This window comes from Amblyomma mixtum, chromosome 8 (genome assembly GCF_055824585.1).
Source record: "Amblyomma mixtum isolate Tamu chromosome 8, ASM5582458v1, whole genome shotgun sequence".
Classification (NCBI taxonomy): Eukaryota; Metazoa; Arthropoda; class Arachnida; order Ixodida; family Ixodidae; genus Amblyomma; species Amblyomma mixtum.
Genome location: NC_143019.1, coordinates 114,047,877 through 114,065,511, shown reverse-complemented (window position 1 = coordinate 114,065,511; position 17,635 = coordinate 114,047,877). Strand labels below are relative to the sequence as shown.

Sequence of the window (17,635 nt, the reverse complement as noted above, 5' to 3'; positions counted from 1 at the left end):
CCCGGCATTACAATTTTTCTTGTCAGCGCAGTTGTTTTCTTTATTCGGAGGCAACACTTAATGATGATGGAATGACTGCACGAAGCTGTGGACCAATGAGGAATTGTGTAGTGACGTAATCTTTTTTGTACTGTGTGATCGTCGTGGGGTGTTTGGATTACCAGCTTGAGGTCGTGTGGTTGCACATCACGACCCCCTTACCTAATGCCAATTTTCTCAACACAACGCCCACTACTACGACGCTGGGTTCTTCGCTGGATGGGACCCTAAACTATGTCGTGCATTGCGCTGACGCGTTGCTTTGATCGCAGGGGCCTCATCGAGAGCCAGCTGGACACAAGTGTGAATCCCTGCGACGATTTCGCTGCTTACGTCTGCGGCCGCTGGATGCCTCGCAAGGAGTTCTCCGAGCTGTCCCGCTCTGCGCTGATGGACATGGTGATGGCGTGGCTCAAGAAGCTGCGTGACACGCTGGACCGGAGCCTGGACGTGCTTCCCGCGGGCAGGAAAGCGGCGGCGATGTTCAACAGCTGCATGACGCAGACGGGATCGCAAGTGGGCATCGTTAAAGAGTTTATGCGCCAACACGGGCTTATTTGGCCCGAGGATCCGGCGGATAAGCTCGGCCCGCTGGAAGTTCTAATCGACCTCGCCTTCAACTGGAACGTGGACCTTTGGTTCTCGTTCAAGCTACTTCTTCCGAGCGCAGTGGACGACTACCCGAAGCGACGCATCTTCATCACTCCGAACAACCTCATACTGCAGTGGAGGACATTGTTCAGACAAATACCGAGGACGTACTTCGTGAAAGTCTACAATGATATCTACAAACTTTTCAACAGGAACATGAGCCAAGTGCCGCCCCTTGAGAGGATAGCGGTGGACTACAACGCTGTCAAAGACATCTTCGATCTCCTCTCGTCGTCGGCTTGGAAGGCCCGCGTTCCTGCCTTGATCCCGCTCCGCGACCTGGAGAAACACACGGACGCCTCCACAGCGCACTACATCAAAGATTCCATCGACACGATGATGCAGATCCAGCCGCCCGTCACGATGGACGACTTGATGTTGCTAAGCGACATGGCCCTGCTCAAGGTGGTCGTGCACATTTTCTACACTGTCAGCGACCACGCCGTGCGTCGCCACCTGGCGTGGCTCTTTCTGCAGGGATACGCGGCTGTGGCCAACCCCGCGGCCGTTCTGCTCATCATGCACGGCAGCAAACACCGAGCCCAAATGCAGCGACCCATGTTCTGCGCGGGCCAGGTCGAGGCCAGCTACAGGCTTCTGGTGTCCGCCATGGCCACGGTTGCCTACTTCCCCGAGGAGGAGCGCCGGCGCATCGACAGCCACCTGGCGAGAATTTCGGAGGTAGGCGTGCGTGCTTCCCGGAAACTTCGACCAGCATATGTAGAATTACGGAATTTTTTGGGTATATTTATGCATTACAAATCTTGAGACTCTCCCCGCGGAAAAAAAAAACAGTGTAGATTTTATGCGCGTAGGAATATCTCGCAGCGTATACATCAGGGTCTGTTGTGTAGTACTCATCTCTGATATATAATTATTTATCTCCCCCCCCCCCCCCCCCCCGCAGAACTTATACATCATTCTTTAGAACATCTCACAACATACACTCGAACAGTCTATTTACGACACACAACTGCCATACATAACTTATCTCGCAAAATACACATTACTCAAAACAAGCAGTTTATACATCAAGCCTAGGATGTCCCAGTGTGCTGTGAGCATGTAGACTGCTTGCTTATTGAGGTTGGTTATTTGAAAAATAATGCGTGATACGCTGAGGTTGCTATCACGGTGTACCTGGTTCCAGTTCCAAAACTGTATGGACGGATGGATGGGGGCATTTGACAAGCATCTCTACAGAATCGGGGCGGCTGGTAGATACCTTGCCTGTATGTTTTGAGCATCGCATTAGTGAACATGTCCTTGTAGCATATTAAACGAAAAAAGAAATACTCAACTCTCTCTCTGATCCTGAGAGAACCATTGATCGTATAGAACGACGTAGTCAATTCTTAAGCATCTCAGGCAATTTGTGTCGCCGTTGTTTTTAAGTTTAAGTTGTTTTTTTTATTTCCCACTGTTTTTTTCTAACCTTCTAGTTAAGCTCTCTTGTTCCATTGCAAGCTTTCTTAATTTCATTTTCGTGACGGTTTATGTTATTTTCCGCTCTAGTTTACACCTGCCCTGTAACGTTTTCCTGATTATCTCTACTGTTTTTCGTCTAATTTTGCCTTCATTTTGTTTAAAACCAGGATACGAGAAAGCTGAGCGGGTCCTCCTATCAGAGAATAGAAAAAATACCCCGGGACGTCTAATTCTGTTATGTCTATAGAGTGCGATAGCTTATGAGGCTGTTGGTGCCTTTGCCGGAAGTGGCTGGTGGAATTGTGAGATGCTTTTCCCGAGCTCTTCCTGCGCACCACCTCCCACAGTTACGAACCTAGTCCGATGACACCACTTCCTTCCAGCCAATGGGCATTCCCCGGTCTGCTGACGTCACCGCCAGGCTGGTGATGACACCAAATGGGATTTTAATCTCCAGTGAGATTACTGATGGCGGCACTGGTTGCCAGCCTATCAGGATTTTTCTGGGCAGCAGTGGACAGGGCCTGCTATTTACTTTGGTCATATGTTCGGGTGAATCCCCCAAGGCGGAATGGATTTGTAATAAGGGAGTAATTACTCACTGGAATCCACCCAGGCGCAGCCATACGGCTACAAAGGAAATGTACATAGAGCTTTCTCAGAAACTCATCCTTTAAAAAAATATTGTTCTGGTCCGGGGTTCGAACCTGCAAAACAACGTAAAAAGCAAAAAGTGATCCATTTGGTTCTGTGGCGTGGGCTCCCGATGCTCGCATTCCGTGTGCAAAACGGAACACCGCCTCCAAGCGTAGTCCCTAGAAACGCTGAAAACGCATATTCTCTACACGGCTGCTGTAATTAAGCTGCGGTCGTAGTTACCTGGTCTCTTCGGTTTGTATGGCTCGGGCAGCTGCCAGCAGTAAGTCTCATCGCGGTAACGTGGGTGGGCTGCGACCGTAACCAGCCTTTAGGCCGCGTTGGTAGCTGCAGCGGCCCCTCTGAAGGCAGATATCTGTTATACATGTATGCGTGTGCGTAAGGAATAGGCTGCTTGGGTGCGGAACCGTAACCAACAGTTCTGGACAAAAGCATTTTTGAACGGGAAAAAGACTAAGAGCCAATTATTTCATATATTCCAAGCTTTCACTACAACAATCAATATATCCTTAGATCTCCTGTCGACAGGCTTGCATATTTCTACTATAAAAAATGATTTTTCTAGATGGTGCTCGGCTGCTGACCCGAAAGACGCGGGTTCGATCCCGGCCGCGGCGGTCGGATTTTGATGGAGGCGAAAGTGTAGAGGCCCGTGTACTGTGCGATGTCAATGCACGTTACAAAACCTCGGGTGGTCGGAATTTCAGCAGCCGTTCACTACGGCGTGCCTCACACCATAAGTCGCTCTGGGTCGTTAAAAACCCATAAACTATCACCTTCAATATTTCTACGCCAGTATGGTACAGTTTTTAAATGTCCACAATTTTTGTGCATTAATTTCGGGCATGAAGCGCCGTCATGTTTTCAAAGGCAGCCGCAGACGGCATAGCAGGTGATTGCGCTCACACATCTAAATACGCCGGCAACAACGGTGCGAGCATGTGGCCTTAGATGCCTTTCGTGGTGAAGCGCAACGTAAGTTTCGAAACATCGTCAACATCATGGGACCAGCCGTTGCACTTCTAAAGAATTTCATTTGGCACCTGATTTGACCGCAATATCACACGCGTACTGGCTCATCAACCTGCACGCCGCGCTCACGGAATACTTTGGTCCTTGCGATTTCTTCCCTCTTTATTTTTTTTTTTTCTGCCAGCTGTAAGCGGAAAAGAATCACCATCCCTTCAGTGCCACTGAGGGCTGCTGCCCTAGGCCGTATACTGCTGTCAGAGAATGCGCGCATAATTTCAAACGAAGGCGCATCAGCTGGTCCAACGCCTTTCTCGCTGGAATGCGTGTGCACAACAATTCAACTGCATATCTCAACTTTATGCCGCAACCTAACCGCCGAGCACGTGCGCGTGAATGAAAGCCGCTACAATCGCGCCTTACGTGCTGCGTGATGACCTGCGCTGGGGGATAGTCCACTTTAATGAGGCAGCTAAATTGTTATGGTGCGCGCGTGTAGTACTTCTCAGGTATTTTTGGTCATTTCTCGAACGTACCCGCTTTACTCCACAGAATGCATGGGGGACCACAAGATTGTATCTCGGTTCACTCGTTGACGATGTGCATGAAAGCGCGTGTTTCGGAGCTCTTGCTTGTATCTGGAACCTGCTGCTGTTTCGAGAAGAACCTCGAACTCCTTTCTAATAGAGGATCCTCGACGTCATTGCCCAGCCAAGGATGGCTGCTGAGGCTGCCTTACCCTTTTTTAAAGCTTTTACCATTAGCCATTCTTAAATCTCGTTTTGTCTGTTATTACTAGGTAGTTAAACCTTTTAGGCCGTTTACACCACTGATCACTTTCCACGTTTTTATTAAATCTCACAGATTTCTTGTTACCTTGTATTTGGCGCATGATGGCCTCAGATGCCTATGTGGCATTAAACCCAACGCAATACATATTCTTTCTAATAGAGTGTTTTTTGTCAACTTGAGCGGTGGTCGAAAGATAGCTGTCGGCGCATTACCTTCTTGAACTTCAAAACTCGGAATGGCTGCTCTCCAGGCAGCCTACGCTAGGAGAGCACAAACACTGAGAACGCCACCTTTTGCGCAGGCGGTCGTCGAGAAAACCGCGGCTGCGTCCTGGCTGGACAACACCACCAGGGACGTGGCCGTCGAAAAACTGAAGGACGTCCGCACTGTCCTGTGGCCAGCGGAGAAATTTCTCACGGCGAAAGGCCTCGAAGAGTATTACGCCAACTTCACCGAAGCCGCCGGCTCGTTCGCCGATTTTTGGATCCAGACCCGACGCAGCTTGCGCCGTCTCGTCGGCTCCGAGCTCGGCTTGCAAGAGCTGCGAATCCGCGACAGCATCGCAGAGCCCTACGTCGAGTACCTGCACGTGCTGAACGAGGTTTCGCTATCCCTGGGGGCACTCCTGCCGCCGCTCTACTACAAGGACGGCACGAAGGCGATGCTGTACGGCGGCCTGGGTTACTTCTACGCCATGGAGCTGGTTGGTGCAGTGGACCCAGAGGGTGTCAAGGTGAGGGCCAGTCATGCCTGAAAATTCCTGTTTAGGGCAACACAGGCCAAAGGTCGAAGCTCTGTGTGTGTGTGTGGGGGGGGGGGATGCGAAGAAAAACGTTTTAATGAAAACGATGCATAACGGTCTAATCGAGAAAAATAAACTTCCCTTAGATAAGCGTGACGCCTCTCCCTCATGAGTAGAGAAGCTTACTCACGGGCAGGTAACAGCAGTATTGTATTATCGGGGTGGTGGTGGTGGTGAAAAACATCTATGGGCAATTAAATTTTTTACAGAAAGGTGATTGAGGTAGGACCCTATTGGCCCTTTCCCCTCACAGTACTAGGTGGAGCCCGTATTCCGGGGCCCCATTGGCAAGCAACGCCGCCCGCGTCCGTTGAACCAAGGCCTTTTGGCTCTTTAGATCTTGACAGCCGAGCAGGGCCGCCTCCCAGTCCTCTCTGGTGGGGTTGGGGTTGGGGGGGGGGGATAGATGGGTTAGATTGACACGCCCAAACCATGTGGAAGGTGTCAGACACCTCCCCACAGAACTGGCACGCGCCATCAAAGAATGTATTAAAATGTTTAAGCACCGCCGGGCACAGTACAGTGTTAGTAAGAATTTTGATGAGGAGGCGCTCGTCAGCGCGATCCAGACCCTTACAAGGAGCCGGGTAGCGCCGGTGCTCCTCCTTGTAGTAATCGGTGATTTGTTTGAATGTAACGGCCAGATTGTCCGATTGGGAGTACCCTTCCAAGGACAGGGAGATAGCCCGGGAAGAGAGTGCGCGGGCGGCCTGATCGGCCTGTTCGTTTCCCTGGAGTCCCTGGTGACCGGGGGCCCAAATCAGGTTGCGTGGAGTTGGATCTTCAGATCGACAGCTATATTCCAGTATGCGCCAGGCAAGCGGGGGAGCCCAGCCGAACTCGTAGTTCCTACAGGCCCCTCGCGAGTCGGTGATGATGTGTTTTGACTTGGGATTCGAGAGAGCCAGAGCAATGGCAATCTCCTCCGCGTGTGTTGCGCTGTAGGCTTTGAAAGTGAGCCCGTTAACTGTGTTTGTGTTTTGTACGACTGCGGCCGTGTACCACCCCCCGTGGTGTGGGCCGGCAACGTCTGCGTAATACACATGTTCTTGGTTACCATAGTATCGCGCCAACGCTTCCGCGCGCGCCTGGCGACGACCGCTATGGTCTTCTCTGGACATGTTGCGGGGAAGGGCTCGGATCCGGAGAGCGCGTCTCCAGGGTTCTGGCACTCTCTCCCTTTCCTGAATGTGCGCAGTCGTGTTTGATGTGTAGCCGGTCCAAGAGGCGGCGACCGGACGTGGTCTGTGCAAGACGCGTGTATTGGTTGACTAAGTGGGCTTCTCGAAGCTCCCGGAATGTGTTCACCACGCCCAAGGCCAGAAGTCTCTGGTTGGACGTGGTGACCGGGAGATCGACAGCCCTCTTGATGACTTTCCGCAGGATGACCTCCAGTTGGTCATCATCGTGTTTGCGCAGGTGCAAGTAGGGAGTTGAGTAGAGGATTCTACTCGTTACGAAAGCATGGGCAATCCGCAGTGCATCCTTGCTTCGTAATCCGCCCCGCTTGTTGGAGACCCGGCGGACCATTCGGCCCACCTGGTCTCCTACCGTGCGAAGTTTGGCTAGGGTGGTGTCGACTCTGCGTTGGTGGTGTATGAAGAGGCCAAGGACGCGGATCTCCTTGGCCTCCCGGATCGGTCCCGAGGGGAGACTGATGCGAAGCGGTGTTGTGTCCCGAGGGGAGGGACGTAAGTGCACAAATTCTGATTTAGCTGGGGCGCATTGGAGTCCGCAGTAGGCCGCGTAGTCGTCGACTAGGGTCGCCGCTGCTTGCATGCAGGACTCCATGTGGCCCAGGTTACCTTGCGTGGCCCAGATTGTAATGTCATCCGCATAAAGAGCGTGATGTATCCCGGGCAGCGAAGACAATTTGGAGGGAAGATGAAGCATTGACAAATTGATGAGGAGGGGAGATAGGACCGCGCCTTGAGGGGACAGAAGTCCCGGTACGCGCCATAAGCCATTTTGGAGCATAGGTGTCGCATGTTTTAGTCACCCCATTTCACTATCACACATTAAAGCTCGCTGGTCCTAGTGTCATCCCTATAAACGTGGTCTAGTACTTCCGGTTAATAACAAAGCTGTACCCTTCCAGTGACGCTATTGCGTTCTGGAGAATTCTGTCCCAAATAGTACCTTTAACCGGTGACCAACGCTCAAAGATGCTTGTGACAAATGCTTGTAATTTCCACCGATAATGCCTGGTGCGCAATCCTTGGCAAACTGGAACTGCTCAGTTATCACTGCAGGCGTTGAAATCTAGACATTCTTTTGTTCTCATGGTGGGTCTCTGCGAAACGCTGGCCGTTTCACTGTGCATCGATAAAATGTTTTAGTTTGAAAATGGGAAACAAGTCTTTAAAAAAAACTCCCAAACCGTACATTGGACTGCGCCAACGACGTCGAAATAAAGAAAAACCCTTCAAAATTGAGGCATGATTATTGTGGTGTCTTTTGAACGACAGTGCTATCGTAAGGTATGGCGTTGGCAGGCCGGCTATTCCGGTCGGTTCCTGTTGGAAAGAAAAATAAAAGAATGTGCTTGTATAGAAGTACGTATTCGAGTAGAGTAAATGGGGCTCTTGGGCGAGTGATGCTATGGATGCCGTCATGGGGCTTTATGTCGGGAAAATCTGCAAATAATTTATTAAAAAGACCTCGTCCTGAATTTTTGCACCGCGTCTCAAGATCAGGCCGGTCATCTGTGAATGTTACATCAGCAACTCACTCGTTAACTTCGTAACACTAAGACAAGAACTTTTGTCGAAAGGTTGGCAAACACCATGAGGTTTTCCCTCCCTTGTTCCTTGTTGCGATTATCAAAACCATCTTCCCAACCTCTCTCTACAATGGTCTAATAATAAGAGTTATCTGAGAAAGTGAACCTAACTGCCTTATTTTGCCGCCGCGATGGCTCAGTGGTTATGGCGCTCGGCTGATGAACCGAAAGACGCCGGTTTGATCCTGGCCGCGGCGGTCGAATTTCGGTGGAGGGAAAATTCTAGATGCCGTGTACTGTGCGATATCAGGGCATGTTAAAGAACCCCGGCTGTTTGAAATTTCCGGAGCCCTTCACTACAGCGTTGCTGATAACCTGAGTCGCTTTGGGACGTTAAACGCCATATTTCGAACCTGACTGCCTTATTTTATCACTCATTCTAGTCGTGCAGGCAAATGAAAGCCTGAAGGGCAACGTCGTTTATGTGTTTTACATGTAATAACGTTATGTCAGACACACGCGCACAGAGTCCATCCAAATTCCTCGCGCAGGTGGACCACAGGGGCAACTTCGTCTCCTCGTGGCTGAGCGATGCTGTGAAGCCAGTTTTCGAGGAACGAGTGCTCGGCTGTTTGGCCACGAACAACACCAGCATCTTCCCAGAGGTTCCTGCGATGGAGGTGGCGTTCGCCGCATTCAAGGGAGACCTCAACGAAAAAGACGTCCAACTGTCCGATGTACGCGACATCATAGAAAGTGAAAACCAAACAATTCGTCAGAACTGCCTGTCTGGTTGGGTTTGATAACTTATAAGAGATCCGAGATGTCTTGGACCAAAACTTTTTTATGTTGAAACCCAGCGTTTCAAAGCCTTCTCGGCTCCTTTTTCAGGGGGGATTGGGGGCTTTGGAAACGTCCCGCTAGGTATTTTAAAGATGCTAGCCACAGCCCCGAGTCACCCCTGAATTAGCCAAGGCGTCATCGAAACGTTAGGTTTCTATCAAAAAAAGTTTTGGTTGGAGGTGTGTCAGATTATATTACACAATAAGTAATCAGAACATAGCGCGCAGTGACGGTAATGGGGATTCTGCTCTTCCAAGCAATAGGTCGACGAACCGCTGGGTTGCCTGGGTTAACTTCGCGGGGGGTTAACCGCTGGGTCAACTTCGAGAAGCCAACTTTACAATGAATTATTTTTCGGTTCATGGTGCCACTAGAAGGCTTCAGGAAAAACTAAAACTTAAGTGTGCTTTGCAAGCAAAAACGCTGCATATAGGAACGCTAACCAGTAATAAAATGAACTTCCCTGTGTGCTGGAAAAACTAAAAAGTATCATTCTGGGAGAACAGCAAAAATCAAAACATAAATATAAGAGAAGTTCGGTGCAACATTTCAGAAAATTCTGGCTACCGCTCAGTCGCTGAGTGGTCACCGTTAAGCACCTGGAGATGTCGTTATAGTCCAGTGAAGATTATCACGACCAGCTTTATCGATCCTGGCCGCGGTGGAGGCGAAATGCTAGAGGCCTGTGTACTGTGCGATGTTAGTGCACATTAAAGAACCCCGGGTGGTTGAAATTTCTGGAGCCCTTAACCTCGGCGTGCCTCATAGCCTGAGTTTCTTTGGGACATTACACCCCAATATACCAACCACCACCAGCCTCATTACGTCCACTGCAATACAAAGCCCTATTCCGGTGACCTACATCTGCGCCAGCTGTGTCCACCTTATCTCCACAACCTTCCTAATCTCATTCGCCCACCTGACCCTCTGCTGCCGTGTGCTACGTGTGCCTTATCTTGAAGTCCACTTCGTTACCCTAAAAGACCACCGGTCATCCGCCCTCGGCCATCGGTCCGCGCATTACACCATATGTCATGCCCGAGCCCATTTCTTCTGAATCTCAGCTAGGATCTCATTGACTCACATTTTTTTCTTCACCTGCTTTGTTCTCTTCGTGTCTCTTAACGTAGAGCGTACCATTTCCCGTTCCATAGCTCGCTGCACTGTCCTCAACTTAATTCCAAACCTTTTCGTTAGCCCCCCTTTTTTCTCCCTCATAGGTGAGTGCTCGCGATAGACAGCTAGTAGTCGCATACAACTGAAGAACGCAGCGGCAAATCGCCCTCAAAGGAGGCCCTCAACCATTGGCGTCCACCGACTATCACGATATCGCGGTTGATCGCCGGCATGAAATCACAGGTGACTGGGGAGTGCTGACAATGCTAACACTGAGGCCATTTGACCAATCATATTCCCAAATGCATGCACTAATTAGAAAACACAAAATCACACAATGACATACGACACACGCGGAAGTGTATGTAATTCTGTCTCATTCTGTCCTGTTGTATTACCTAAGTAGCGCATACGTTTGGGAAGGCTGGAGAGTGAAATCGGATTAAGGGCGACGTCATGACAATCGCTGGAAGCATTTACTTGAAGGGCCTTTTTAAGGTGTTCGCCCCTGCGTGCTTGACTCGTATCCTACTGTTCTGATGAATCTTGTACCGTTGTATAGTGCGTACTCTTCTGATGAATAGTGTTAAGTTTCTACTCATGTGACAGTACCTGCCAGATGTATTCTACCGCATTAGTATTCTCCTGGTAATTTCTCTTTTCATGATCGCATCTGCGTCACTACCTTCCCTAAGTAGTTAATTTTAATAGCACTTCTATTTTTTGCAGCCTACCGGTAGAGGGGCTGTGAAAGGGCTGTAATAAAGTTGCTGTATGCCTGTGATGCTACAGCACGCCGCTTCACAAATGTTATCCAGCAAGAATTTTTTTAATGCACTTTGTAGAAGTTCAGTTATCTGCAGTCAAGTTTCGAATTTCAGCGTCTTGGCGCCTTTCCCTCTCCTCTCGTCCCTTTTTCACGCTGGAAGGTCGGCGCTCTTGCGCCGGCCCCACCTCCGGGGGCGGAGCTTCCTGACACGACTGAGCTACGCGGCTCAGTGGCCGCGGCCATGGCACCTGCCTGACGTCTGAAGGAATGTAACCAATAGCCATCTCTGAACTCTTATACGTCCCTGGTTACTTGCGATTGCTTGAAGACGTAACGAAGACCTGTCCTGTCGGCTGGTACTGTCCTGTGTGTTCTAATTATGTCCTCGTACGTCTCGTCGTTTTCATTACATCTTCAAGCATGAACCAACTAGCCCCAAGCAAGTATTAGTTGAGCGGTTGCTGGAATAAAAATATATACGTACGCACAGAGCATTCTCCAATACATGACCTCTAATAGATAACTAGCTTGGCGTTGGGTCAAGCGAGAGAGGTGGCTGCGGTTGCCATTTTGTAAGCGTAAACTGAATTACAATGGACCTGTCTATCGCAGGAGCTGACTGAAGAGAAGGTGTTCTTCATCACCGCCTGCCTCCCCAGCTGCGCGGCGACGGCCGCCGACAACCTCTACGGCGGTGACTGCAACAAGGCGATGGCGAACTTTGCGCCCTTCGCCAGAACTTTCCGGTGTCCCCTGGGATCCAACATGAACCCGCAGAAAAAGTGCACCTTCTTCGACTGACACCCGACTCCTTCGTCGCCCTGGACGGTTTCCTCAGTTCTTGCCGCATTGTGCCTCGTTAATTACGTCAGGCGATTTATACAGCGGCGTGAAGATTGTTTTATTCCGTCTGGGAATTTTCTTTGAACTGGTTTATTTACAGCAAGGATCTTTAAGAGACGCCTCTGGAGCAAGGAATGTTTCTTGAAGAAAGTAGTGCCGGTGCAATTCTAACTTGGAAGCCAAAGTTGCTTTTCCTCAGCGACGGTTAATTTTATTTAAGGTGCACTCTTGAATTATTTGTAGTTGGTTACCACAATCGGTTCCCACATATCTTGAGTTGTTTGTATTTATTACCGCCAACCATTTGTATTTATTACCGCTAACCATTTGTATTTATTACCGCCAACCATTTTCGCATAGAACAAGCTACGTTGCGCAAGTGGCAAAATACGCTGAACTATATTTCGTTTCGTGGTGCATCACTCTCCTCCATTGAACTGTGCTTTGTTTTTTGTTACGGGACCGCTTCATGGCTTCGCCTTCAGGCAAAATGTATCTAATGTCAAGCAGTGTGCTGTGTTTTAGCGGTGATGATATGCCTGAGGCGAACACGCGTGCGTCGCTTTTGTGTATAGTTTCTTTTGTATATAGTCACTTTTGTATATCGCCTTTCACTCCCTGTTCCAGGAGTTGAGCAAGCACCCTGGTGTGCGAAGAACTGAACATTATTGCAGATTTCCATTTTGATTGGTGGCAGGCGAATACCGCTTCCTGCTGCTGCACTACGGGCGCTTTACTTGCGCTGTCTCCTTTAATTCAGCTGGTATAATTCCAAGGGCTGCTGTGTCCTTGACAGTATTTGCTGAATCACATCCTCTTGCATCAGTGCTACAGGATAAAATTTGAAACTGGCTACTCAGTTCTCAGTGATCATTTGAAGTGTGGTATAATTCCAAGGGCCGCTGTGTCCTTGACAGTATTTGCTGAATCACATCCTCTTGCATCAGTGCTACAGGATAAAATTTGAAACTGGCTACTAAGTTCTCAGTAATCAATTGAAGTATGGCTTTGACAGGCGCATGAGTTTTCTAGAAATTTGAAGCTACATACAATAATGAGTTCTACTTTGAACGGAATACAGAGTGCATATTTCTGCGGGCCCGCGCCAGGAGTGCGAAATTCCTTCACCTGTGCATAGTTTCTTCACCACTCCAAGTTTCTTTACAGCTCACTCCTGTCTAGCTTGTATCCACAGGATTAGGATTGGGAGGATACTGATTGGAAGGCTTCGCCTTCGGTAACCATCATCACTCAGTCGCGTCCTGTGGTGAAGAACCTCCTTTTTATGTTAGCCGACCTCATTTCTTCAATTTGGAGTTCCTGCGATAGGAAAGAGCTGATAGGAAAGAATCAAAGAAAAGTTGATGGACTGTCTGCGTCACCAGTGGTGTCACAAGCTTATCATGGAAGCTGTGAAGTGTTTATTTCAACAACCAGACGAACACAACTGATGGACACAACTCAGTCGCTTCGCCTTTTGAAGGAAGCCTGCATGCTACCGAGACATGGCATTACAACAGTTGAAAACTGTACGCGTACATGAGAAGCCGCGCACAGTCATGAGTGTTGATAGCGCGCTCGATAATTGTTGCACCGCTGAAACGCTTATAGTAACCAATAGGATGTTGCGAATAGTGTGTTGACCGCGCTCCGAGCCTGTGATATAAGCAAATATAACATTTCTGTGCTGGGCTGTGCTGTTTCCTGTCCTCTTCGTTGCCTTACATGGAATGGCCAACGCATGCAAAGCAAAGAAAAGATTACTGATGGTCCGTTATGTTACCGGAGTGGGTTGCAAAGGACGGCAAGCATAGCAGGAGGTAGGGGAGAGAGAGGTGGGTGGACCAAATTAAAAAGTTTGCAAGGTTAAGGGGGTCGCAAGTGGTCAGGTCAGGTTTAATTGGAAGTCGCTTGGAGAGGCTTCTGTCTTGCAATCCAAGTAGGCAGGATGATTTTGTGGCTCTTTCGGGGTGCGTTGAAATTTGTCCGGGAGCAAAATGCGTGTTTATTGGTGAGGTAATAGCACTCTCGTGACGTGTACTCCGAAAAGCTCTCCGGGATCACCGTTTAGGAGTTTGGTTTATCGGTTTATTAGAGTTTAACTTCTCAAAGCGACTCGGGCTATGCGGGACGCCGTAGTGCTGGGCTCCGGAAATTTCGACCCCCCTGGGGTTCTTTAACGTGCACTGACATCGCACACTACACGGGCCTATAGAAGTTCGCCTCCATCGAAATTCAGCCGCCGCGACCGAGATCAAGCCTGCGTCTTTTGGGCCAGCAGCCAAGTGCCGTAACAACTGATCCACTGCAGTGGGGCCCCGTTTAGGAGTGAATAGCGGTGTAGCCTACGCAACGATCCATACCTAAAAAACTGCTCGGCTGCTGACCCGAACGTCGCGGGTTTGATCCCGGCCGCGGCGGTTGAATTTCTTTGGAGGAGAAATTCTAGAGGCCCGTACACTGTGCGATGTCAGTGCACGTTAAAGAACACCAGGTGGTCGAAATTTCCGGAGCCCTCCACTACGGCGTCTCTCATAGCCTTATTCGCGTTGGGACGCTAAACCCCATAAACCAACTAACCAGCCAACCAACCAACCAACCAACCTAAAAAATTGTTTCGACGCATGCAGTTTACCTGCGAAAACGGGCGATGAGAGCGACGCCGGTATTACATTTCTGGCCTTTTCTGTCCTGTAAAACCTACCTTTTTGATGAAAACAGCGTGTTTGTAGAATGCCGCAGTCTATAGACCGAGGCAAATTTCATCTTCTCTTCAATGTTCCTTCAACCGCAGTAGGGGCGTTTTATTGCATCGTGCCTTCACCAAAGTGAGACCGCTGCAACGAGAATTCCATTCAGCGATCTCTTGGTCAGCATCCAAAAAGTATTGCCTCTGAGCCACCGCGCACGTTAAACATCGAAAATACCCAGTCTACTTGCATACTCGACATCCATTGATAGCGGAAGGAGTGAATGGACTGCGAAGAAGCAGGAGAAGCCACAGGTGTGAGCCACCCAACGATAGCAAGGATTCGCGAGCCCACCTGAACCGCACGAGCACGGATGACGAAGATTGGAAGGCGCTCTTTTTCAGCGCACTTGGCTGCGGTGGCTAGCACTTTTACAAGCTGGTCGACTACATGGGCGAGAGAGAAAGGCTGTTTATTCAAAAACAAAACTCAGATTATGCATTCACCACATCCTGTGGCTAGTTCAGCAACGCAAGCTGATTTTCATAGCTGGAACAGATGGGGTCAGAATGAAGACAGAAATGGAATAGTCGTGAAGTTGTGATGAGTTTCTCCGAATTCTACGAAGTGTATGTTTTGGCCAACGTTGTGGTGTGGATGAGGGCGGAGTACGTGTCGGCATGAATTCTGAATCACATGTCCGGGGGCTTGACTAAATCACAGGCACCCGGATGTGAATATGACTGGCTAGCTAACGAGCCAGCTCATTTTCTCTGTTGCCTGCGTCGATAGGGACCTGACCTATAGCGACTGAAGACGGAGCCAGGAACAGTATGGCGTCACTTAGTTCTTTTCGTAAGTCGGAATTATCCGGTGCTGAAACAAACTGATATCCGCCATGGAGTGAATATAAATGACGCATGAAGAAGGGTGACGAAGCCCTAAGTAGTATATGACGACCTGAATTACAGGCACTATTTATAGCGTACCGATAAGAGGAGGGCTTCCCTTTGGGCCACATTTATGAAAGAATGGATCTGGCTGGCAGGATGCAAAGCTCACATATGCCGCCGAACCCGTGTCCGAGATAGTGGCATTGGTGTATGCTTGGTCAGCGTGGATGAGGGAGGGTTGTGGTAGGCTGCCTGTGCTTCCCTGTCGCCATTCTTCATAACAGGGGCCATATGATAGGCTGGAAAGCCGAAGGGAATGCTGACGGGGAGAAATGAAAACTCGAGAGTAGGGAGGTTGACAGGAGACATGGCTTGCGTTATCTAGGAGACATCGACCCTGCACAGTGTTGACAGTTGAGCTAGTGGGAACAAAACGGGAGTATTCTCTTCCAGCTCTTTTCGAAGGCAACGTTGAGAGGCAGGTCGCTAAGCCGGAGTATGTTCATCGTGCAGCTAGCACAATTTTACGTCAGCAAAGCTCTTCATGCAGTTAACACGCAGTTAACAGTTAACACGCGTGAGTGAAGAAGGCTCTTGGCAAAAGAACGTCAGTACTTTCTTGCAAAAGCAACTTAAATTACTACGGTTGGACGATCCCTTCTTCACAAAAAATTCGACAGCTGTAGTTGAGTACTTACAGAGTACCGAGGATATTGGCTTTGGTTTTTCCATAGATGTACAAGATTTGTTTTACTCGATTCCTCAAGACCAGCTCTTGGCGGCAGTAAAGGAATGCATAGAAGCAAACGGTGACGTGTCTTTTCAAAATTCTTCAGGTTTGTCGGTTGACAACTTTATCGCATTATTGCAGTTTTATCTTAGTTCCACTTTTATAAGTTTTGACAACCTGCCTTTTTTGCAGCGCAAGGGTGTGTGCATAGGTTCCTGTGTGGCCCCCATCCTTTGTGATATTTTCTTAGCGAAAGTTGACCAGTCTTTGGACATAGATTTTAATGGGGGTGTGGTTTTAAAGGTTTTTAGGTACGTGGACGATTTTTTAGTGCTTTTAAAAAAGCAGACTTCCTTCACCTACCCCTCTACAGTAGGTGAAGTTTTAAATGCTTTTAACAAACATGGACTTGGGCTCACGTTCACCCATGAACTTCCTGACACTAACGTCTTACAATTTTTAGATCTTAAACTAACCTTTCTTGAGAGACATGTTTGCTGGGGCTATTACCCGCGCGCGAAGAAAGATCTTTTGCCTTATGATTCCATGCACTCAAAGACGGTGAAAAGAGCAATAGCGTCGCATTGCTTGGAGTCTTCTTTGAAAAAGTCGTGCCCGCATCGGTTGCAAGCTAGCTTCCACAATCAGGTGAGCCGGCTTTCGGCGGCTGGGTTCCCCTGCTCAGTGTTGACTGCTGTCTGCGAGACCCTTCTAAAGAAACTTAAACAAGGAACACGAAGAAACTCCGGAGAGGATCGTTGCAGGTCACAGAAGCCGTTGGTGGTGCCTTACTTGCACAAAACTGCTCACAACTTGAAGAAAGTGGCCAACAGGCATGGGGTGAGTGTCGTTTTTTCCGCCCCCAACAAGCTGAAAAAGCTGTGCCCCCGTATTTGCAGCTCAAGAAAGCGGGGTTGTCAGATAAGGCACGACTCTCCATTCATCATGTGTTCCGCAGGAGTGGTCTATGCTATCCCCTTAACGTGTGGGAAGACCTATGTCGGCCAGACTGGGCGTTGCATCAACGAGCGCTTGGGGGAACATGCCCGAAATTTATCAGATTTAAAGGATAAATATGCACATTTGGTAGCGCATATTATGGGTTGCGACGGATGCGAGGCACGATTCAGTCAGACTAAGATTCTAGGCAAAAGCGCAGATAAGAAGGCACGTGAATGTCTGGAGGCTTTTCACATAAGAAAACTTGGCAATAGGTGTGTCAGCACCCCATCGGTTTCACTTTTTTCATCCGAGTTCGAATTCTTAGATGCCGCCCTTAAATAATCTTTGACAATTTTTTTGTTTTTTTTTTTAGTTACCGCTTCCTCATGTGTGCTCGCTGTGATGGTCGCTTTGATATCTTTACCTTTCCTGCCCTCCTCCCTCTTTTTCAGTGGAACTTCGCCATATAAAGGCGCTGCCTGGTTTCAATAAAATTAGTTGTGAGTTAGCGCTTTGTGTCTCGTCCTTGTCTTTTCGTGGTCTGCATGCTCTGGCGCTATTTTATTCAATTCAAGTATGCACCAACTCGCCCAAGAAGAAGTGTTAATGCAGTTAACACGCAGTTTACTTGAAGGGCCGTAGCAGCACGATCTTCATACACGATTGTTTTTCCTTCGAGGTATGAAATGTTGCATGCCATGTATTTATTAAGAATTTTAATATCGTTTTCCTAATGCAGCCGTCTGGTA

At 48.9% G+C, this 17,635-nt stretch overlaps 1 protein-coding gene across 1 annotated transcript; it reads left to right on the top strand.

The window, feature by feature from the left end:
- Positions 1–519: 519 nt before the first annotated feature.
- LOC149334006 (neprilysin-4-like) lies at positions 520–11,589 on the top strand. Its single transcript, XM_089556169.1, has 4 exons — positions 520–1,371; positions 4,838–5,269; positions 8,612–8,797; positions 11,401–11,589. The coding sequence occupies exons 1-4, from the start codon at positions 520–522 to the stop codon at positions 11,587–11,589; spliced, it is 1,659 nt and encodes a 552-aa protein (XP_089412295.1).
- The last annotated feature ends 6,046 nt before the right edge of the window (positions 11,590–17,635 follow it).